Genomic DNA, 24701 nt, shown 5'->3' on the forward strand with positions numbered 1-24701 from the left:
GTCACGAGGTTCCAAGCCTGGTTGGTGATCAACATCCACCTCGTATATGCAGGAGTTGCCAGATGCCACAGATTTCTTGCTTAACAATCTTCGATTGGTTTTAACCGGTTTCCAGCAGGCTCTAGAAGAAATTATCCTATTGTTAAGACCTCAGGTTTGTTAGCTATGAAAAATACAGATTGATTAAAAAATTTGTCATATTTATTGAAAGCACTTAGCAAGGCTAGGCACTTTATATCCCCAAGTTCAGAGTGTGGTGTAGTATAATTTTCATGCAAAATGATATTCTGTTGACATGTCTCTCAAGGTTGACAAGCATCATCAAATTCTTCCTGGATAATGGTCATGCAAATTTTATTCTGTTTTCAGGTTGTCTCTCACAAGTTTGATATGCATAAGCCACTTCTTCCTGGATCCTGGTCAGTCAGAGTGATCATTGACAATGTTGTGATAGCTACGCACACATTTGTAGTTCTTCCATATCAGTTTATGAATGGTCGCCAGATAACCATCAAGGAAGCCAGGTAGAGAGTTCTTTCATAGTTCTTGAATTTTCTATTTCTAATGCTAATTAGATGGGGTTTTCAGAGCCTTTCTATTTTCTTTGACACAGTAGATGGTTTCTTGTATACTGTTATTATTATTATTATTATTATTATTATTATTATTATTATTATTATTATTATTATTATTATTATTATTATTATTATTATACGTAACTGGAAAATCAAAATGCAGTAAATCCAAGGGGCCTATTAGAGGAAGTAGCCATTGCATAATATAATGTTTAGAAATAAAGAATAAACTATAAAAAAAAGAAGAAAAGAAAGATAAGTAAAATAAAGTGAATTGAATAAGACAATATCTAAGCTATGCAGATATATATATATATATATATATATATATATATATATATATATATATATATATATATATATATATATATATATATATATATCTATCTATCTATCTATCTATCTATCTATCTATCTATCTATCTTCTATCTCTATCTATCTATCTTTCTTTCTTTCTTTCTTTCTTTCTGGGCTCAACCTGTGTCGTCCCGTGAAATGCTCCTTATAGCACTCATTTCTAAGGTATAAATATTGCTAAATATACAAGAGAAAAAGCCATATGAAATGCCAGGGTTATACCCGGCTCGCTCACCCTCATAGGGCGTCGGTATGGTATCTGGGCCGTGTGAAAACCACTACCAGAGGTCCTCTGCCAATTAGACTTCTCCTTTCTCAAATTCCCCCGCTCTAAAGAGGGGCTGTTCCGCGGCCATCTACTGCCCGCTACTGCTACTACTCACGCCCTGTCCGACATTCCTTTAATAGCACTTTTTGCGATCGCACGTGTGTGATATCGTGGCAGGTTTTTGCGTAGTTTCCGAGATGTCTGATCATCAGGAAGCTTCCTCACCTAAGTTGAGTACTGCAATTGCCATTTTTGTTCACAGTAGGGTAGCGATGCAATTTATGAGTTTGTTTTTGATTGATGATACGTAGCGGGAGCCCAGCATTACGCCGCTCCCGAGTCAGCCATCTTGTGTGCTTCGCTACCTGCGTGCATATTCATAACAATATCATGACGACTTTCAATCAGTTCTTCATACTGATTGTTGTCGTGTTTAACATTAATTTAAGCATTTGTTAGGAATTTTATGATATTTGCATTAGATAAGATTGTTCCTGACGTGAGTGGATACCCTAGCCTACCCGACCAGACCAAAATTGGTTTTGGAAGGTAGGCTAGGCAGGGGATATCGCGACCCCCTTTTAGTTAGTATACACTGACGATACCAACCGATTCGTTGGTTTGGTTGTATAGCCAGTACTAGAGAAACGTATTCCTGGCTCGTCTGTAGGGGCTAGTGTTTACCTGACTTGATCGAAATTCGATTATGGAGGGTTAAGTTAGCCCTTATAGTGGCCTCCTTGTGGTGTTCTATAGAGCATAGAGCCACCCTGGCCTACCTGACCAGATCGGAGTTATACTCCAATTTTGGAGGGTTAGGCTAGCTGCTCAGAGCCACCCTGGCCCACCTGACCAGATCGGTGTTCCGATTCTGGAGGGTAGGCTAGCTGCTCAAGTGGTCTTTCACACTCCCCCTCCCCTCTCCCCTCTCCCCTCTCCCCCTTCTCACGTCAGGACCTCCTGTTTTATCTTATCAATTGTTTATTATTTGTAAGTGCATGCCTATTTTAAGTCTTCTGACCCTTTGGTGTAGGTTGGTTCACAGCTTCTCGGAGGAGTTGTCCCACCTGACCAGTTACCGTGACCAACCGACCACGAGCGTGCCACTCCTCTCGGCGCCTCCCTCCCTCCGGGGCCCACTTCGGTGGGGCGATATTGGCTCGCTCTACGTTACCTTCTGGTAATAACAGCTAGAGCCGTAACCTTGATTGAAGGGGAAGGGGGATGTTTGGGGGAGTGGGATAGCTCTTGATGCTCTGCGGGTATTACACCGGTTGGCGTCCACATCGGCGAGATATGGATGGCCACCTAACTCATCGAGATGGTATATGCCGGGTTGGATTACCATGTTTTTGCCACTCTATCCCCGGATTCTTATTCTTTTTGCTATTTTCCCACTCCGGTGGGGCCGGAACTGGGCTAGAGAATTTGTTCCTATTACATTGACAATAGCTACAATTCCCAAGTTGAGCAGACTCAGGCCTAGGTTTTACCTATTTTCCCTGTTTTGCTCCTACTAGGCCAGACCCGGAACTATAATTATAGCAATAACGAATGGGCGGAATACAGAGTAGACGAAGACAGACAGAGTTTAATTAAGTAGTTTTAGAGTTTAGTTTTATATTTATACCTCCAGGGTATGTTTCCGGTTCGTTTTTACTACGATGGCCTATATATCACCCCATCGGGTATTCTGGGACTGGAACAACACATACTAAGTTCCCGTCGCTCCCCCCTTTTTCAGCACTCTGTCAGTGATCTCTGCTTACCACTCCGGTGGGGGCAGATTGGGGCTAAGAGAAGCACTCCCATAATACTGGGAATTGCTACTCCGGTGTGATCGGACTCAGGCCAGGTTTATCCTTTCCCTGTTCTGCTCGTACCAAGCCAATCTTGTTAAGACACTCACGACGAGAGCGAGATTATGGATCCGGAGCACGCAGGAACTTTAGGAGATGAATTAGTATATTATTAGTAATGTAGTAAACACGCACGTCCCGCCGGACTCAACTCATCCCCGCTGGATGCAATTCCGGCAGGTCCATTTAGCGATACTTATGTATCATTTAAACTTACAGATGGTACACTGTCAGGAGACTGCATACACGGCAGTTCTTCAACAGCTGTGCGGACATGAGGTCTGCAGGTCCCATGCTGGGTGTGCAATCCAGGTGGATGACCTCCTGGTGTGGCACCCTGATGGCTGCGGAGTGTGTTATACACTTGTGACTGACCGCACTAACGAGTCGGTAGGTACCATTTGAACTAAATGATACTCTGAGAATTATATTGAGTTACATTGAGTTACGTAGATCAATATGGAATTATGGATCAATAGACATAAGGACAAAAGGTCCTGATTTGACTATCTCTTACAGGCCCTCAAGGCTGGTTCGTTGGCAACCCTCAAGATCTGGGTCGGCGGATTTGGTAGGAACGTCAAATCCAAGCAGCCCTACATGCTGTCAGAGGAGATGTGCTCCCTCCTCTACCCCAATGCGAAGATGTCGGCAGCTGTAGCGGCGGATGTGGCGGCTCCTATCATAGCCAAGATCCGCGAAGAAACCCAGGTCTTACCGGAAGAACTGGAGGGACTAGGAGAAGAGGTCATCGGGGAGGTAGCAGCCATCAGTGTAGAGCATGAGCCGATGGTCGTCGACACACAAGGACAAGGTAGGGAGGTAAGTGAGGCAGGTGGTATCCGGACTAAAGTTCTGTCCTTTAGTCGGTCTCATTCTTCTTCCTTCCAGGGATTTACCGGGAAATCCACGAACCATAGGGACAGGTTGTGCTCGGTAATCCCGAAGATAAAAACCATTAAGAAGCCTCTACCGAAGGCTACCAAGCCCCCAAAACCTCCCAAAACAAGCCCTGCCAGTACGTCATCAGCTTCTAAGCCAGTGGCGGACTCGGCTAAAGCTGCTCCCCCGCACCAGAGGTCGAGAGCTAAAGGTTCCAGAGCCAGACCCATGGAGTCCGGCTTTGACCCAGCAACCTTTTCAAGTCTGCTTATGCAGGAGATGGGCAACTTGGTTCAGACCAAGTTCCAAGAAATGTCATCTCAGCTCGTTTCAAGCCTAGAGACGTCGGGACAGTCCATTCAGTCCTTGACCCAAAGGCTGCAAAATCAGGGGAGCTTGATGGCGGAACTCCTCCGGTCCGGACACACACAACAACCCTTTGTGGTTCCAGACGCATCAAAACTCCTGCCATTCATTAACAACAACCCATGGCGGCTCGCAGTCCATGCCCCATTCTCAGAAGGCATGTTGACAATCGAGGGATGTGGGACCCGGAAAGTAGAAGACTTTGAGTTCTACCCGCTGGGCCTCCAATTCCCCTTCCCGGGCTACGTCCGGCTAACAGAGGCGGCATTGGTAAGGGTGGATAAGGTCCCAAAGGAGACCGTTATCTACCCTAGAGACCAAGCCCAATCGGCATGGGTTCATGCTCTAACAGATTGGGAGTGTGTCAACACCAAGTTGACACCACATAAAGACACATACACCATGTTTGTGGTAGGGGACGAAACTCCAACTCCATGCACATCAAAAGTCGTAAAGCTGACCTTGCAGGCGGCAATGGATGAAAAACCAATGCCTCAACTCAGGGAGACAGACCTAACCTCCCTGCTCTTTCCAGGAGACCTGGAGTGCTGGGTGGATGCCCCAGCAACGTTTACAGTAGGAAAGCTCAACCCAGACTGTGGTTCCACTCAATTCAGCGAGCGACTACCTCGGCTCCCGGAGGCTATGGTCAAGGCGGAATATGGGTAAGATGTAGACTGATTAGGTCCATCAACTCAGTCACTACAGCGGAGATGACATCCCTTGTCTACGCTGAAGAGCCTCTATTCAAAGTCTTAACGAAGTCACTATTACAAACCCTTCAGTGTGATGTATATGACTTCGCCATAGCAAGAAGGAACTGCAGGAAGCACGTCTTAGCTGATGCTTCTATCAGACATGAGCCCAACAGGCTCATTAAAGCTCCAATCTGGGTAGCCAACCTATTCCATGAGGGTATGGTGAATACTGTTCTCGGGGAAGCATCCAGGACAAACCAGAACCTACGAGTCCTCTGGGGTCTTATTTCCAAGAGGAAATTTGAACCCTCCGGAGCGCATCCCAGAGGCAGAAAGAGGCCTAGGAAGTTCCAGTCCTTCCAGACCTCCCAGCCCCAAGCTGTGGTACAGGCAGTCCCTGTAGCCCAGCTTAGCCAACACTCTCTTCAAAGGCTCAGCCCCAGCAACAATTTGTACTGTTGCAGAGCCAGACGTCTCAGCAACCTCAGAGTTCGGCCGAGTCTCATCTCCGGCCTTCAACGCCTCCTTTGAAGCACAAGGGGCGTTTCCAGGTTATAACAGATTTGCTAGGGGTAGCAGAGCAAGAGGGACTTTCCGGCACAGAGCCGGCGCCAGAGCCTCCGCCAGAGGCAGAGGTTTCCAGGGGAGCTGGGGAGGTAGGAAGTTTAGCAAGTGGGCTCACAGCATAATATCAAAAGGACTGGGGTGGAGTTGGATAAAAGGGCCTCCTCCACCAACCAGTTTCTATCAAAACCCAACGGCGGACCTAGTAGACTACACCAAAGACCTTCTTCTAAAGGTCATAAAGAAAGTCAAATACTTGAAATTTCAAGGATGCGTGTTCAGCGCACCAAAAAAGGACTCGGACAAACGAAGAATAATTCTGGACTTGTCCCATCTGAATTCATACATTCAATGCGACAAGTTCCGCATGCTAACTGTCTCGCAGGTGCGGACTTTACCTCCCCGCGGGGCCGTCACCACCTCTATAGATCTTACAGACGCTTACTATCATGTCCCAGTAGCAAGGCATTTTTCTCCATTCCTAGGCTTCAAACTAGGAAATCAGACTTACGCCTTCAAGGTCATGCCATTCGGGCTCAATATAGAGCCCAGAATATTCACAAAGATAGCAGAGACAGTAGTACAAGAATTAAGAGCTCAAGGGATAATGCTAGTAGCCTATCTAGACGATTGGCTCGTTTGGGCAACCAGTGACAAGGAATGTCGCAGGGCGACAACCAAAGTAATAGAATTCGTAGAATACCTAGGATTCCAGAAACGGCATCACGTTTTCAATGGTTGGGAATACAATGGGACCTGACCACACACAAGCTATCTATCCTGCCGGAGAAGCGCAAAGAGATAGCGAAAGCCACAAGATGATTCCTCAGGGACAAGCAGACGTCTCGGAGGAACCAAGAAAGAGTCTTAGGTTCACTTCAGTTTGCTTCAGTAACAGACCTCCAGTTAAAAGGCAAACTGAAGGACATCAACCGAGTTTGGCGGACAAGAGCTAACAAGAGATCCCGGGACAAAATCTCCCGGATCCCGATGATATTGTGGAAGAGACTCCATCCTTGGACGAAAGTTACAAATCTAGCAAAATCAGTACCGATACAATTTCCTCCGCCGGCGTTAGTAGTCCACACGGACGCCTCACTAAGCGGTTGGGGAGGTTATTCCCCAACTTCATATCAATGTACTAGAAGCCATAGCCGTGTTTCTGACCCTAAAGAGACTTAACTCCGGCCAAGAAAATCCACATCAGACTAGTTTTGGACAGTGCAGCAATAGTTCACTGCATAAACAGAGGAGGTTCCAAGTCGAGCCACATAAATCATGTGATGGTAGCATTATTTTCACTGGCAGCGAAAAACCATTGGTACCTGTCAGCCACTCACCTGGCAGGAGTAAGGAATGTTGTTGCGGACGCACTGTCAAGGACAACTTCACTGGATTCAGAATGGTTTCTAGACGCAAGATTGTTCAATTGGATTTGCCGAGAGATTCCGGACCTTCAAGTAGACCTGTTTGCCACGGAATCCAACCACAAACTATAGTGTTATGTGGCTCCCAATTTGGACCCTCGGGCTCACGCCACAGATGCCATGTCCATAGATTGGAACATTTTGCAGAGGATTTACCTATTTCCACCAATAAACCTCTTTCAAAGGACAGATAGCGCTGGTAGCTCCCAACTGGCCAAAGAGCAATTGGTTTCCTCTTCTGGTAGAATTGAGACTCCGCCCCAGGCGGATTCCTAACCCGAGGCTGACACAAATAGTACAAACTTGGACTGTGTCAGCTTCCTCAAAAATTAAGAATGCCCTAACTTTATGGACTTCATGAATTTTGGGGCAAAAAAGAATGCCAATATTGACCCTCTAAACACATTGTTCCTAGAATCAGACAAAAGAGAATTGACGCTACGGCAGTATGATTCAGTAGTAAGAAAGCTAGCCACCTTTCTAAAAGACTCAAGGGTGCAGACAATGACTACGAATCTGGCAGTTTCATTCTTTAGGACTCTGTTTGAAAAAGGTCTAGCAGCTAGTACCATTACTACAACTAAATCCGCCTTGAAGAAAATATTTCAGTTTGGCTTTAGTATTGATCTAACAGATTCGTATTTCTCGTCTATCCCGAGACCTTGTGCCAGGCTGAGACCAGCAGACCGTCCTCACACGGTCTCCTGGTTCCTAAATGACGTACTTAAACTAGCTTCAGACACTGATAACGAATCATGTTCATATTTAACCCTTCTCAGGAAAACATTATTTCTAGTAAGTCTGGCCTCAGGGGCCAGAATATCTGAACTGTCGGCTCTCTCCAGAGAACCAAACCATATTGATTTCCTCCCGTCCGGAGAAGTTCTAATCTCTCCAGATAGAAAATTCCTGGCAAAGAATGAAGACCCACAGAACAGGTGGTCTCCATGGAAGATTGTCCCTCTTCCACAAGATCTATCTCTATGCCCTGTAAATATGTTGAAAACCTATCTGGACAGAACTTCTAAAATGTCTTCAGGTCCCTTATTTATTAGAGAGAATGGCAGAAGCATTTCCCTGAAGGCAATCAGACAACAAATTCTTTATTTTATTAAACAAACCAACCCGGACTCAGTTCCATATGTACATGATATCCGGGCGGTGGCTACCTCAGTTAATTATTTTCATCATATGAACTTTGATGACCTTAAGAAATATACGGGTTGGAAATCCCCGACAGTATTTAAACGCCACTACCTAAAGTCTTTAGAGACCCTTAAATATTCAACAGTGGCAGCAGGGAACACTGTTCCCCCTGATACAGCCTAGTTATAACAATAATGACTATTCTTAATGGTTAGTAACTACCTTTTAGTACTTTCTCTCCTACCTGCCTCGCTTATATTCCCTATCTTTTGCCTTGGCCCTCATCTGAATTGCACATCAACCCACTCCTGTACTGTACATATTCGTGGGATATTATTCTGTATATAGTTATTTTTGTACTAGTTGGTGATGGTATTACTTTGGTCATACCAGTTTTGTACATATTTACCTTTGCTTATGATGTTATAAATTGAAGGATCATTATTGATAAGGAACTCTATTAAAATGTGTTATTAGTCAGATAAATTTTATTTCTCCTTCCAGTAGCTTCGCTTACACTGTACTTACCAAGCTTGTGTGGCCAATCCTCTGTTACTATCTTACGGAACAACACAGGTTGAGCCCAGAAAAGGGATTTTGACAAAGGAAAAATCTATTTCTGGGTGAGGACCTGTGTTGCCCAGTGAACCCATCCCCCTCGCTCTTCCTCACCCTGAGCTGGCCCAAGCTTGGGTGCTATTTCAGGAATGTCGGACGGGGCGTGAGTGGTAGCAGTAGCAGGCAGTAGATGGCCGTGGAACGACCCCTCTTTAGAGTGGGGGAATTTGAGAAAGGAGAAGTCTAATTGGCAGAGGACCTCTGTTAGTGGTTTTCACACACCCCAGATACCATACCGAGGCCCTAAGAGGGTGAGCGAGCCGGGTATAACCCTGGCATTCCATATGGCTTTTTCTCTTGTATATTTAGCAATATTTATACCTTAGAAATGAGTGCTATAAGGAGCATTTCACTGGGCAACACAGGTCCTCAGCCAGAAATAGATTTTTCCTTTGTCAAAATCCCTTATATATGCATGCATGTGTGTGTGTGTGTGTGTGTGTGTGTGTAGAATCTATTGGTCATTTTTACCAGATACATGTAAAATTGGAATAGCCACTATGCCCCTCTTAACTTCTCACATTCTTTGTTCATTTTTGGATATGCATGTAATTTCAAAGCCTTGTGCTCCAACTTCAAAGAAATTTGAAGAAGTCGTGATGTGGGAAACGAACCCATGATTATGGTGTCGCAGATTCGTTTCCCGCTACTGGACATCGTGACTTCTTCAAATTTCTTTTAAGTTGGAGCGCAAGGTTTTGTAGTTACAAGCATGTCCAAAAAAGAGCAAGGAATGTGAGAAGTTAAGAGGGCATTGTGGCTATTCCAATTTTACATGTATCTGGTAAAAATGACCAGTAGATTCTACACACACACACATGCAGAGCACATCAGCTGTTTCTGGCTGTATGCATCTACACAACAAGCATAATATTACTAACGATACTTTTGGCATTCTCTTTTACTTTTTTAAACTTAACAAGAAGATGGGTTAGATGAAGAGATGGAGGAAAATGGTTAGCCAAACAAAAAAATTGAATAGATAAATAGGAGGAAAAGAGGTTGACCTATTGTTATTTGGTCTTGTAAATTTAACTCACATGATACTTGAGATACATGATAGAATAATTTTTGAAGGGCAAAAATTTGGGGGTCACACCTCACCCTACCTCTTGAACTACTGTAAAATGAGTATAACTGTCAATTTGATAGTTCAAATAAAGGTAAGTTGTCATACTAAAACAGTTTAATATCATTACAAACAAAAATACACCTCAAACCATCCCAAAACCCCCCAAAGTCATCATATAGCAACTAATTAAGTTACCCCTCTATACGTAAGCATTGTTGTTTTCTTTCATAGTACCATTTCATTTTCTTTGTTGTGATAAAGCATTTATTTACTATTTATATAAAACAGTACCTGTAAAGTAAAATAAAATCCTTATTATTAATATAAATTATAAACTGCAGGACAGTAAAAGCTTTAGCATAATCTTTTAGAGTTGAAAGCAATGTAAATTAATAAAGAAACAGTAACAATAAAAAATTTTACATAGCTGTACAATTAACATGGAAAATATTTGAGTAAAATACCAGATTTTGGCATTGGGAAAATCTATTTTTGGTAGTCGCTCTTGAGTCCTCAAGGAGTTACCCTTCCTTGGTCTAACCAGAGCTCCATGGGGACCAGACTACAGTAGATCCCCCATATTCGCAGAGATGGGTACCAGACCCCCCGCGAATAGCTAAAAGTGAATATTTAAAACCCCTTTAACCCTCTTACGCCGGAGCGGTAAATAAAAAATTGTCTCCCGTGTGCTGGAGGGGTTTCGGAGTGAGCGCGGAAGCGGAAATTTTTTTTTTTCAAAAAATCACAGCGCGCTTAGTTTTCAAGATTAAGAGTTCATTTTTGGCTCCTTTTTTTGTCATTGCCTGAAGTTTAGTATGCAACCATCAGAAATGAAAAAAATTATCATTATCATATATAAATAATGCGATATATGATAGCACAAAAACGAAATTTCATATATAATTGTATTCAAATCGCGCTGTGCGCAAAACGGTTAAAGGTAACAAGCTACTTTTTTTCGTTGTATTGTACACTAAATTGCGATCATTTTGGTATATAACACATTGTAAAACGATAAAAGCAGCACAGAGAAAATATTATCACAAAATAATGCATGAATTCGTAACGCGCGGACGTAAACAAATATTTTTTTTTTAAATTCACCATAAATCTAAATATTGTCCTAGAGACTTCCAATTTCTTTCAAAATGAAGACAGATGATTGAATATTACTATACTGTAAGAGTATTAGCTTACAATTGCAGTTTTCGACCATATCTGATGAGTCAAATTTGACCGAATGTAGAATTTTTTTATATATATATTTTTTATATGCAATTATTTCAGAAATAAGAAAAGCTACAACCTTCAAATATTTTTCATTTTATTCTACATGAAATTGCGCACATTTTCATATATAAAACTCTATGAAATACCTAATATGAAATGGAGCAAATATTCCGAGAATGGGACGTACGTATTTCGGAGATTTGTGGCGGAGAATCCGCGCGCGGAGGGAAGGAAAGATTTTTTTTTAAATTCACCATAAATATAAATATTTTGCTAGAGACTTCGAATTTGTTTTAAGTTTAAGATAAATGACTGAATATTACTAGACTGTAAGAGTTTTAGCTTACAATTGCGTTTTTCGACCATTTCGGTAGAGTCAAAGTATTTCAAAAATGAGAAAAGCTACAACCTTCAATTATTTATTGTTGTATTCTACATGAAATTGCGCACATTTTCATATGTAAAACTTTATGTAACAGCTAATTTAAAATGGTGCAAACATTATCACAATCGCACGTATGATTTTTTCAGAAGAGTTACCGTGTGGACGTAAAGAAAATGTTATTTTTTTCATAAATTCACCATAAAAGGGATTTTGATGTAAGGAAAAATCTATTTCTGGGCGATTGGTTCGTGTCGCCCAGCGAAATATCCCTTTAATCCATTATTTCTAAGGTAAATGCACTAACACATACCAGAGAATAAATAAAATAAAGAAAAGGTCAGTACCACTGACTCGCTCACCCTCTAAGAGGGCGTCGGTATGAACACTAGGGCGAGTGAGACCACTACCACGAACCACTTACCAATAGAAATCTCCTACGACAAAACCCCCACAAGAGGGGAGCCGACCCACAGAGTGGGCAGCAACTACTACTACTCCATCCCACGCTGCCGACTGAAGTTAGCAGACAATCTTGAGCGCAGGGATGGGTAGGGTGGGATTTCGCTGGGCGACACGAACCAATCGCCCAGAAGTAGATTTTTCCTTACGTCAAAATCCCTTTTCTGGGCTCAGTTCGTGTCGCTGCGCGAAATCGTACCAGAGAATTAGCACAAGATTGTAAAGAAAATAAATAAATAAGGTCTCAATAAAACTTAAAATAAAATAAAGAAATATAATTGCTAAGAAATATACATATACACAATTATACAAGTTAGAAAATATTCCTTAAAATTAACTTAAAGTTAACATATATGTACAGGGCTTACATGGGATATATGTTGATTTTAACATTTGTGTATAGTTAATATGTACAAAGTAAATAAAGCAATTATAATAATAAATTGAATTTGAACAAACTTAGAAAATAATTTAATAAACAAATTTATATGACTTTGTATACAAAACCCGTAAACCATTGCAAATGTAGATGTGTCACCCCTAGCATAAAATTAAACGGGGACCACATCATAGAGATCAGAATATCACAAACAATTGTGGGTGACCCTAGCAAAAAAATAAGGGACACCCACTGTAGCCATCACAAGAGCAGCTAAGACTCAAGGTAGACGTAGATGAACATGGTAGGTATAGACAAACTGTTGAATGAGATAGGTAGAAAGGAGAACTGGATCTTCAACTTAAGATTAAGCAGAGTCGGGGGAAACTATGTTTCCCGCCGCAACTGCTGAAAATTTCAGAGCTTCCAAGGACTTTAAGTAATGACGCTTAAATACTGTCGGCGATTTCCATCCAGTATACTTTTTCAAATCATCAAAATTCATGTGTTGGAAATAGTTAATTGAGGTGGCAACTGCCCTGACATCATGAGCTTTAGGGAAGGAATCAGGGTTGGCTTGCTTAATAAAGTACAGGATCTGTTGCCTGATACCTTTAATAAGATAAAGTACCACCTTTTTCTCTCTTAAAGAGAGGACCCGACGAGGATGATGGATGTCCTGGACAGAAAGGCTCGTAAGGTCGATACTGGACAAAGAGAAACATCTTGTGGAAGGGGTATAACCTTCCACGGTTCCCACCTCAACAAAGGATCCTCATTCTTTGCTAAAAAGCTACGTTCCGGAGAAAGTAGAACTTCCCCTGTGGGGGAAGGGAAAAAATTCTATATGATTCGTATCTCTGGATAACGCCGACAGTTCTGAAATTCTAGCTCCTGAAGCCAAGCTTAATAAAAATAGAGTTTTTCTTAAGAGCATTATAAATGAACATGTCATATTGTCTGTTTCTGAAGCCAGCTTTAGAACATCATTCAAGAACCACGACACTGACGTAGGCCTCACTGAAGGTCTGAGTCTAGCACAAGCCTTGGGAATAGATGAGAAGTAAGAGTCTGTCAAGTCTATGTTGAACCCAAGTTGAAAAATCTTCTTCAAGGCTGACTTGTTTGTCGTAATAGTGCTAGCTGCTAAGCCTTTTTCAAATAAAGATCTGAAAAAGGATATAGCTGAATTGATTGTCATGATTCTAATATCTGATTCTCTCAGGAAGATTGCCAACTTTTTGACTGCAGCATCATACTGTCTCAAAGTTGAATCCCTTTTATCAGATTCCAAGAAAAGAATATTTCATGGATCAATATCTGCATCTTTTTTAGCCGCAAACTTCATGAAGTCCATAAAGTTAGGGTTTTGAGAATTCCTGAGGAAGCGAACACAGTCTTCGTTTGTACTGACTGGGAGAGCCTGGGATTGGGAATTCGAAGAGGACGAAGACCCAGTTCCAGAATCAGAGGGTACCAATTGCTCTTCGGCCAGTCTGGGGCTACTAGAGCTACTTGACCCTTGAACGTCCTGAGTTTTGTTCAGTACCTTCAGGAGAAGATTCACTGGAGGAAAGACATAAATCTTCTCCCAGTTGTTCCAATCTATGGACAGGGCGTCCGTGGCATAGGCCAGAGGGTCCAGGTTGGGGGCCACATAACATGGGAGTTTGTGGTTCGCTTGAGATGCGAATAGATCTACTTGTAGACCTGGAACCCTCCGGAGAATCCATTGGAACGAACTGTTGTCCAGTGACCATTCCGACTCCAGAGGAACTGAGCGGGATAGAGCATCTGCTATGACGTTTCTCACTCCAGCTATATGGGTGGAGGAGAGGTGCCAACTGAACTTGTCCGCTAGGGAGAAGATGGCTACCATGACATGATTCAGATGTCGTGACTTGGAGCCTCCCCAGTTTACGCAATGGACTACCACTGCGCTGTCCAGAACTAGCTTTATGTGGGAGTTCTTTGGCGGACATAACCTTTTCAGAGTCAAGAACACTGCCATCGCTTCTAATACGTTTATGTGAAGCTGGCGGAACTGGGGTGACCAGGTTCCTTGAACCTTCTTGAACTGAGAATATCCTCCCCAGCCGCTTAATGAAGCGTCTGTGTGGATGGTAATCCCCGGAGGAGGAAACTGAAGGGGTACTGATATTGACAGGTTCTTCACTTTTGCCCAGGGGCGTAGACGATTCCGTAGAATCTGTGGGACTGATGACAACTTGTCCCTGGATCTGACATTTGCTCGTGAGCGCCAGATTCTGGTTAGGTCTTTCAGTTTGGCTTTCATCAAGATGTTTGTCACTGAGGCAAATTGGAGGGAACCCAGGATTCTTTCCTGGCTTCTCTTTGAAGCAAATTTGTGCTTTAGAAATTGCTTTACTGACTTCGCTATTTCCTTTCTCTTGGCTGATGGAATCGACAGAGTATGGGAGGATAGATTCCATTGAATGCCCAGCCACTGAAAGTTGGACTCCGGAGTGAGTCTTGATTTGTCCTGTTTTATCTTGAACCCCAGATACTCTAGGAACTGGATTACTTTCAGTGTGGCTTTGTGACATTCCTCGACTGTTGGAGCCCAAATCAACCAATCGTCGAGATACGCTACTACCATTATCCCCTGAGACCTCAGTTGTTGGACGACTACTTCCGCCAACTTTCGTGAAACACCCTGGGTGCCACGTTCAGACCGAAGGGAACTACCTTGAAGGAGAATGCTTGATCTCCTATCTTGAAGCCCAGATAAGGGCGAAAGTGTCTTGCAATAGGGATATGATAGTATGCGTCTGTAAGATCGATAGAGGTGGTGACGGCCCCACGGGGAAGTAAGGTCCGCACCTGCGAGATGGTCAGCATTTTGAACTTGTCGCAGCGAATGGCCAAGTTTAAGCGGGACAAGTCTAAGATTACCCTTCTTTTTTGTGAACCTTTCTTTGGAACGCTGAATAAGCGACCTTGAAATTTTAATCTGTTGACTCTCGCTATTGCTCCTTTCTGAAGGAGGTCCTCCGCATACTCCGTCATTTCTTTTGATGGAAGTTGAAGGAAAGGTCTGGATGGAGGGGGATCCGCAACCCAACTCCAACCCAGGCCTTTCGACACAATACTCTGTGCCCACTTGCTGAATCCCCACCGGTGCCGGAAGAGAAACAGCCTCCCTCCTACCTTCGAGCTCTCACTGCTGCTGGGTTGAGTGACCTCCGCGGCCTCCACGGAAGTGTTTTCCCCTGTTGAGAGACCTTCCTGATCCTCTCTGACGAAAGGATCCCCTACCTCTGCCTCCCCTGCCAAAGCGGTCGTATTGCTGAAAGGCCTGGCCTTCGAACACTTGGTTGAAGGCTGGGGAGACAGCGTAGGAGGTGGAAGGTTGAGGCTGGGGGGAAATCACGTAGATGGGCTGTGATTGAGCCTTAGAAGTAGAGGGTTGGGCTGATTGTACTAACGGAACAGCCGAAACAGCCTGGGTGAAGCGTTGCTGCTTTTTCTGGTAAGGCTGATAACGTTTCAGTTTCCGCTGAGACTTACCTCTTGCTGCTTGGTCTTGGCGTCTCTTTGCAGTGAGACCCCAACGATCCTTAAGGCTTTGGTTAAGCCTTGTCGCTTCCGCTTGGACCTCCTTTACCATCGAATCAGGAAAGAGGTCTGCCCCCCAGATGTTGGATGAAAGCAACTTATTCGGCTCATGACGAATAGTTGCTTCCTGGAGGACATGTTTCCGGCAGTTAGTTCTGGCTGTAGCGAACTCAAACATGTCAGACTGGACTGTTTGCGTCAGTGACTTGGTGAGGAGCTTGAAGAGCGGCTCAGAACCGTAAGAAATCGTCGCTACTTCAGTCATTGCCATGGTATTAATGGACCTGGCGAGCCTAGTCTTGGCCTCAAATTCAGCTTGAATGAGGCTGTCCGGAAGCCTAGGCAGCTTCTCACCAAACTGATCCATAGCACAGTCTGGTTTGAGTTTGCCAGCCGAAAAGGTGTTGGGCAAATCTTCCCACAATTCTCCGAGTGAAGGGAGCAAAGGAGATGTGGGGTCTGCTTCCCTTAGCTGTGGCAACGACTCCCCCTTCTGGGCAGCTGGAATAGTGACTGTTGCTATCATGCTAGAAAGGGAAGAGGAGTTCCCTCCTCCATCGTAAAAATGGTGAAGGGACTCTTGAAGGCTTGAATTCTCGTATTTGAACAATCCATATCCTCTAAACACCTGAGCCATTCTCTTTGAGCCTGGTCACGTGAGTAGAGGACTGTCTCCTTAGGGACTTTGTCATCTCTAGTCATGGCTGCGTCAGTGAGTCTGGCGTAGCCAATGAACGGTGGTTGGAGACCCTCCGGGTAGAACTCGAAGTCCTCAATCCTTCGAGTACCACACTCCGGAATGGAAATAAGACCGTTCTGGAAAGGGGCGTATGACGCCACCCACCAGGGGTTATTCATAGAGAACGGAGGCAGAGAGTCATGAGGTGGGAGCTGAGCTAGTCCGGTGCCGAAAGCTGGGGGAGTAGCTAGAGGGGCCTGATTAAGTCTGGCGATGATATTGTCCTGAGAACGTATCCTGTCGGACAACCGGGAGAACATCTGCTCCATGCTGCTCCTCAGAGAGCCGACCAAGTCTCCCATGTGTTGCAACAGTCCAGCATTGGGATCCAAAACCGGAGCTGCTGCGGAGGTGGATGGGTAACTTGGAACAGGTACCAAGGGGAGAGGAGAAACTGCTGGCTCAGCCGGAGTACGGGGCCTCTCCTTGGAAGACCTGCTCTTTGAGGATTTGGAGCTTGAAACAGAAGCTCTAGACCTCTCTGCTCCGGGGTTTGCAGCCGGAGACTTACGAGACGTGTCCAACGTACCTACCTCGACCAACAGGTCGTCAACACCTACCATGGGTTCTATATTCAAATCAAGTGTCGCGACGTCCGACGAGATATCTTGGCCTGGTTCCTTTATCGAAGCGGCGAGCTGTTGATGAATCGCCGCCATAGTCGGGGCTGCCTCTGCCGGGTCGACGTAACCCGTCGACTTGCCGCCGGGGAAGATTAGGACAGCCAACCTCTTCTCTAGAATGTAGGGCTGTCCCTTGGTGGCGTTCTTCCCGAATCCGCCGACCCAAGCCCTCAGGGTTGCTAGAGCGGTATCTCTTAAGATTAAAACTTAACTAATATTAGGCTTAGTCTAAAGACATAGGGGATGTACCATCCAATATAAAAAGAGCTTAAGCTTAAAATAAAAGATTAAAATTAAACTTAAGATCTAAAACATTTATTGGAATTACCGAAAACGGAGTTTGGGAATACTTAACCCCGTCTAAGAACTGACTCACGAGATCGTAACATATGGTGCAGGTTTCGTGGAACCAGACCTGCAGATTCCCCGTGCGGAGTCGCGCATGGAGCGTGGGACCTGCAGACTTCATGTCCACAGGGGTCCTGGAGCTTGGCGTTGCATCCTGGATGCTCACAGTTGGTGGTCTGTAAGTGAAAAGATACACGAGTACCCTAAAAGACATCACTTACAGGCTAATAGGCTAATAGAACTCCGCTGCATGCCGGAGCGCGAAAAAATTTTGGGCATAACCCCTCCCTTACCGCCTGAATAGGCTATAACCCCGGAAAGATCCGGTGTGACAACGTAGGTAAGGGAGGGACTCGGCTTAAGCTAGCTTAAATTAAACTTATGATAGCTTAAAATAAACACAAATACACTTAAGCCTAATCAGCACTAAGTACCGGAATAATTCCGGTTCGCGGCGGTGTTCGTCTCGCGATATCAGCGAGACGGGATGGTTATAAAAGACCAACTGTACGCCTGAAGTCCGCCCGCAAGGGGGAACTAGCAACCTTCCACGTGATTGACGGAGCTCCGGTAAGATAAAAAGCACCAACAATCCGGGAAGGAGCGAGAGGGCGAAACAGACTCGAGCAAACAACGGGGCAACGGAGTAACAACGGAGGGGGAAGGCCAATCCCTCTACCTAGCCACCCCAGCGCACCGTGAAGCAAGAGAACGGTCAAGTCCAGTCCTGGGTCTGTCCAGCCTCCCCTACTCCCTCCGCCTAAGGGAGAGAGGGGAGGAACAAGGCACGGGTTGGAGCGAGCGAGGACAGACCTCCCTCCCCCCGGCTCTATGGGAGAGCGGGAGGAGGGTAGGGTGACTGGACGGGCGCCTGGCTGCTTCGCGATCACATGGTGACCACGGAGCGGTAACATAAGAAAACACATCAGTAAACATAGCCTAGGTTAAAGCAACCAACTAATCAGTGAGATGCTATAGAGAAGCAACCAAACTGATGAGAGGAAGCAATAAACTGGTGGGGACCATGAAATACAGGACCTAGGCTACGTAATATGCCAGACTCCGTAGGCTAACCTAAAATACATAAATTTACTAAAATTAAATTAAAATAAAAGTAAGAAAGTAAATTAGTAGGAGAAAAAATCCAGGAGTGTACGACTAACCCGAAAGAAAGTCTACCACTCAAAGCTAGCCGGGGCCGATACTAAGAGCTGTGGCTAGGGTCTGGATGGAAAATGCCTACGCAGGTAAAGGGCGAAGACATGCATGCATGACATAAACCAAGTAGGCTGGACCCCTAACATAATATAGATAACTAGCAATAGAGCGTAAAGTAACAAGGGAAGGTTCTAGGTATGGAAGACCAAGAACGAACCCGCCACGAGGCAGAACAATGCCGCCATGCTTCCGACCAAGAGCCAGTATTTATACCTAAAAAACGGCAAATACTGACTCAAAGCTGGAAAAAACCAAATAGAAACCTTAACAGATTACTTAACTTAGCTGCTGCGATGGCTGAACGCTCCATATCTAGTTAAATCCTCGTAAGGGGCACAAAAAACACGAGAGCAAAAAAGTACGTGTGTACACAGTGCGCTAACTTAAAAGGATGTCCACCAGAGGCGCAGCAGTCGGCAGCGTGGGATGGAGTAGTAGTAGTTGCTGCCCACTCTGTGGGTCGGCTCCCCTCTTGTGGGGGTTTTGTCGTAGGAGATTTCTATTGGTAAGTGGTTCGTGATAGTGGTCTCACTCGCCCTAGTGTTCATACCGACGCACTTAGAGGGGTGAGCGAGTCAGTGGTACTGACCAACTTTTCTTTATTTTATTTATTCTCTGGTATGTGTTAGTGCATTTACCTTAGAAATAATGGATTAAAGGGATATTTCGCGCAGCGACACGAACTGAGCCCAGAAATCGAAATATTGTGCTAGAGACTTCCAATTTGTTGCAAAATGAAGGTAAATGCTTGAATATTACTAGAATATAAGCGTTTTAGCTTACAATTACGTTTTTCGACCATTTCGGTAGAGTCAAAGTTGACCGAAGGTTGAAATTTTGGCAATTATCGTTATTTATATGAAAATATCTCAAAACTGATAAAAGCTACAACCATGAGTTGTTTTTAGTTGTATTGTGCATGAAATTGCGCACATTTCCATATATAAAACTTCATATAACAGCTAATTTTAAAATGGTGCAAACATTACCACAATCGCATGTATGATTTTTTTCGGAAGAGTTACCACGCGGACGTAAGGAAAATGTTTTTTCATAAATTCACCATATATCGAAATATTGTGCTAGAAACTTCCAATTAGTTGCAAAATTAAGGTAAATGATTGAATATTACTAGAATATAAGCATTTTAGCTTAAAATTGCGTTTTTCGACCATTTCGGTAGAGTCAAAGTTGCCCAAAGGTTGAAATTTTGGCAATTATTGTTATTTATATGAAAATATCTCAAAACTGATAAAAGCTACAATCATGAGTATTTTATTGTTGTATTCTACATAAAAATGCGCACATTTTCATATCTAATACTTCATGTAACAGCTAATTTACAATGGTACAAAAATTATGTCAAAGTGACGAAATAATTTCCGAGATGTGTCACAGATACTTTTTAGTGCAGCAAGAAAGAAATTCGCGCTTGCGCGCCTGCGTAACGATTGTAAACAAAACAACACCTTGATCCGTGAACTCCCAGCATCCCCCAAGGCGGGTGATTCAAAAGTTTTAGGCTGGTAGGCCTATAAGTATTTTTCCGCGAATTTAAAAAAAAACTTTTGTAAGTCGACGTAAAATACGTCCAGTCGGCACACGGTAGACAAAAAATGTCGACGTAAAATACGTCCAGTCGGCATAAGAGGGTTAAAAATGCTTAGAACTGCCTTTGTTCATATGCGAACAAACCTTCGGTCTTAACAATAGGATAATTTTCTAGCACCTAGCTGGATCCGGGAACACTCGTGACACGAAGCAGAGGACGATGCAGCCACTGCAGATTGTACAGGTGACAAAACACTAACACTCTCAGGAACACGGGCGTGCCGCTCCTCACTCGTTGACAAAGAAAAGGCAAAGTCCTTAACCCCTTCTTTACCGGGTGGGTGAGCTGAATGTAAACATTGCATTCGCTGCCGAACTGAATCTCTCGGTAGTGACTCCAGTTTGGAGGGGTGCTGATCGTAATAATATTTGCCAAAAATACACTAATCAAGACAGGCTAATGAAATTATCAGGTATTATTAGCACTATAATAATGCATATTCTCTGTTAGTTTTATCATCCTACAGGGAAAATAAATGATTTTATGAAAAAAAATGTGAAACTCAGTGTCCCTTGTACAAGGGACACTGGTGGTCGGTGAGTAAACTACAGTCTTTAATAGAAATTCAGTCTTACAGAATGTTGGTATATCCACCTGGAACATGCACATAAAGTATTATCAAAATAGAACAGTAAATAAGCACGTAATAACAAAAAAAAGAGCAAAAACTAAAGCGAAAGCCCCGCCAATAAATATGGAAATCGCAAATTTTATAGTATATCTTTCAAAAATTGGTCGATGTCATTTTCTATGCTTTCTAAGATTAGTTTCATCACAGAACACAACTTTAGGGGCATCAGGGGTATCTAAACTAATTTTTCAAGTTTCTTGTCCTCAGAAAAAATCACTTTTTTGCTTTTTCTCTGGTTTGGTTTTTTATATATAAAGTTACTATAAGGCTTTATTTTTACCTTCATTTATCTGGTGTTCATATCTTTTATTTGTAAAATGTAATAAGTGAATAAATAAATAATAACAGTAAATGATGATGCAACTGGTTTTATACTTGGGTAGAAGTTATTACATGTTTACGCTTGTCTGGTTTTGTGATTTTTTGTTGAGACGCAGTTCATCTGTCACCTACAAACTACTATAAGCAGTAATAATATTTTTTTGGGTTCATCATACGTCTGGCATCGTGTCATACTGTTTATTTTGCTCCAAACTCTTCAAACCGAAATTACAGAATGATTGGAAGTCCCTATCTGAAAAGAGGAGTTTTGGTGGTACTATGCGTACCACCTTTATGCACCTGGGGCGGTGTAGTAGACTTGAATGGTGGTACCCACCTACCTCCAAACAAACTTTCGGTAATGAAGAGGTTAACCCTCCAACGCTCGATACCTTGACGCGGCGGAGATGAGGAGAAGGAGAGGATGACAGCACTGATTCCTCACACATCCTCTTGGCAGGAGGAGGGGGTGACACAACACGCTTCCTCCCAGTGTTCCTAGCCGACATGGCAGCAAACCTATCTTTCAAAACAGAGTCCAATCTCTTAAGAACCACCTGACATAAAGTCTCTAGACGGATCCACAAGAGAGGGCGCAGACAACACGGAAGGGAGATGAAGTGTACTGGATGGCAGCGATGATGTCACAGAAGCAAACGATGACAACGCAGAAGAGCGAGGCAGCGCAGCAGCCCCAACCGACACTGACATTGCAGGGAGAGATGACACTGAGAGAACTTGGAGTGATGTCATCGATGGAAGTGACGTCACCAGCGGCACTGACGTCATGGCTTTCCCTCGAGCCAAGCAGGGGGCAGGCGTCACTGGCAGAGTGATACAAAATGGCTGACGTCGCCAGCGGCGCAGATGTCATGGCCTCCCCTTGACCTGAGGAAGCAGCAGGCGTCGCTGGTGGAGCAATACAAAATGGATGACCCCGGCCACCAACGTAGACGAGGCCAGGAGGAGGGCGGAGAGCTTAGGAAGCCTGAGGGGTGAGGTGAGCATCCATCTAATGCGTCAGCAAATCCTCAAGGAGGGTGAACCCCGTAGCCCAAGTAATGCCCAGAGTGCCGCCATTTTGGACGCCTTTGAATCTGAAATAAAATTAACTGATGAAATAGCCTCCTCCATCGCAGGAAGCAAATTAACTACCGAGGAAGAGGGGGCGACATTACACTATAAAATCAGTCTGAGGACCATCCGATACATCCAATGACAAATTGATGGGAGAAAAGGAAGGAGACAAAGGCACAACAACATTAGCATCATGGGGTGTGACTGTGGCAGAAGACAAAGATCAGGGCGAGGAGATGAGAACCCTTCCCACGAAGGAAGGGTAGAAACTCTACGATGCTCCCTCTTACTATAAAATAACTTTCACTCTGCTCTAGGCCACGCACGACATTTCGGGCTGGGATTTGTTATGGTACAAGCATCAGCACAACACCTACTGCATGTGGAGTGTGGGTCTGTAGCCGAAGAAGCCAGGAAACGAGAACATGGGAAACCTTGAGTTCCTGGGCACGCACATGGGCAAGGCTAAGAAGGAGCAGAAGAAGCCATAATACAAGCACACACAGACACAGAAGCGAAAAAAGGTGATGAACCGGGTTAAAGGCCGAGAGAGGGCAACCGCGACTCACCCAGGCAGTTCAGAAAAAGGCTAAACGCAGTGGCGTGGGTGTATGGTCTTTGACCAGTTTTCACCCGATATATGCACAGGTTGGCAGATCTCACAAGATTCCATGCTTTTCATCTGCGATTTAGCTGGATCCAGCTAGAAGCTAGAAAATTATCCTATTGTTAAGACCTCAGGTTTGTAGCTATGAAAAATACAAAACATCTTTGAAAATTTGTCGTATTTTGATAGTTAAAATGCACAAAACCCCTAAAAATGGTTATACTTGAGTATTTTAATAGTTTTAGGGGTTATACTTGATTATTTTAATATTTTTATCACAAAAAGTGCACTTAGCCACAAAATTATTTGAAAATACAGTAATTTATGAAAATTTCCTTGGTGAAAAGTACCGCAAGTAGCTGAAATTTCTGCGAAGAATCCGTGAATAGGCGAGTCCGCGAATCGTGAGTCCTCAGATAGGGTGGTCGACTGTGCTGATGTCAAAGAATTCTCTTAGCTGGTCTAGTGGCTGGGTATTGTGTCATAATGATAAACATTATAACACATGATAGAGTATAAATGAACTTAGGGTAAGAGGGCACTTACTCTTATTCTCAGCGAATGCTAAAACCCAGTTTATGTCAAAACCTGCAAGAAGTGGCTATCATATGTTTATATACAACCAAACCTGAGCCATGAAGCCATTCCTTTCTGTTGGTCAATACAGGATGATCCCTTGATCAAATCCAATGTCTTTTTGTCAAGGAAGATGGAGGGTTTTGAGGACTCAACAGCGAATACCAAAAATAGGATTTTCCTATGTCAAAACCTGTTTTTTTTTATAGCGTAGTCGGTTTCTTGTCCTCCGAGGAGCTTTACAAAGAAATTGATAGGTGACGAAAAGCTCTCGAATGAATCCCAACAACCCAAAAGCATTTTTGGTCCTGGGTCAAGCCACTAGTTTCAAAGGCCCCACTCTCTATTCCAAATACCTTTAGGTTTGGTAGCAAAGAACAAGAAACGAAGTGCGAACTCACATTTTTTAGAGTGAAGTTCTGTGGTGACTTCCCTAAGCTTGCCGGGTATGGTTGCAGTATTGTCAAATCTTCCCCAGCAATAGCTAGCATGTCTGCCAATTAAGAAGAACTGTGGTTGGCCACTGTAGCACATATGAGTCAAGATTGTCCATGCCACCGACCGATACACAGTTTAGGTGAATTTGTTCGAGCTCGTGACAAGTGTTGCTAGAATGTAAGAAAAAACTGACCTTTTGGGATGTCTGCTATGACCTCTAGGTAAAACTTAAGCGCTTGAACTGGGCATAATGTTTTGTCTGCTAAATCTAGTTTACTTAGAGTAGGAGATGTCCTTCTTAAAGGAATCTCAATTTTGGCTAGAGGACAATAATAATTGATAGCCATTTACATGAGGTATTGTCCCCGTCTAAGAGAGCCCAGTTTGCTAATATTAGTTCCTGATGCTAATGGTTGTATGTAAACAATATGACAGTGAGTATGTGCATAGCCGTTTCTTCTTCTTGCAATTTTGCTGTAGGTAAACTTGGTAGTATTACCATTCAGTGAGGATAATAGAAAATGCCCTCTTATCCTGAGTCCATTTATACTGTAACACATGTTATAATGTTTATCATTATAACGCGATACCCGGCCACAAGACCAGTTAAGAGAATTTTTTTTTACATTAGTCTGGTCACCATGGA

General features: G+C 43.6%; 1 protein-coding gene across 1 annotated transcript in view; it reads left to right on the forward strand.

Moving 5' to 3' along the window:
* LOC135219926 (xylosyltransferase oxt-like) overlaps positions 1-24701 on the forward strand; it is a 313007-nt gene that overhangs the window by 280320 nt on the left and 7986 nt on the right. Inside the window, exon 16 of the mRNA XM_064257145.1 lies at positions 370-524. Within this exon, the coding sequence (XP_064113215.1) occupies positions 370-524 (155 nt within the window). The remainder of the gene's footprint in view (positions 1-369; positions 525-24701) is intronic.

The sequence above is a fragment of the Macrobrachium nipponense genome, chromosome 1, assembly GCF_015104395.2.
Source record: "Macrobrachium nipponense isolate FS-2020 chromosome 1, ASM1510439v2, whole genome shotgun sequence".
Classification (NCBI taxonomy): domain Eukaryota; kingdom Metazoa; phylum Arthropoda; class Malacostraca; order Decapoda; family Palaemonidae; genus Macrobrachium; species Macrobrachium nipponense.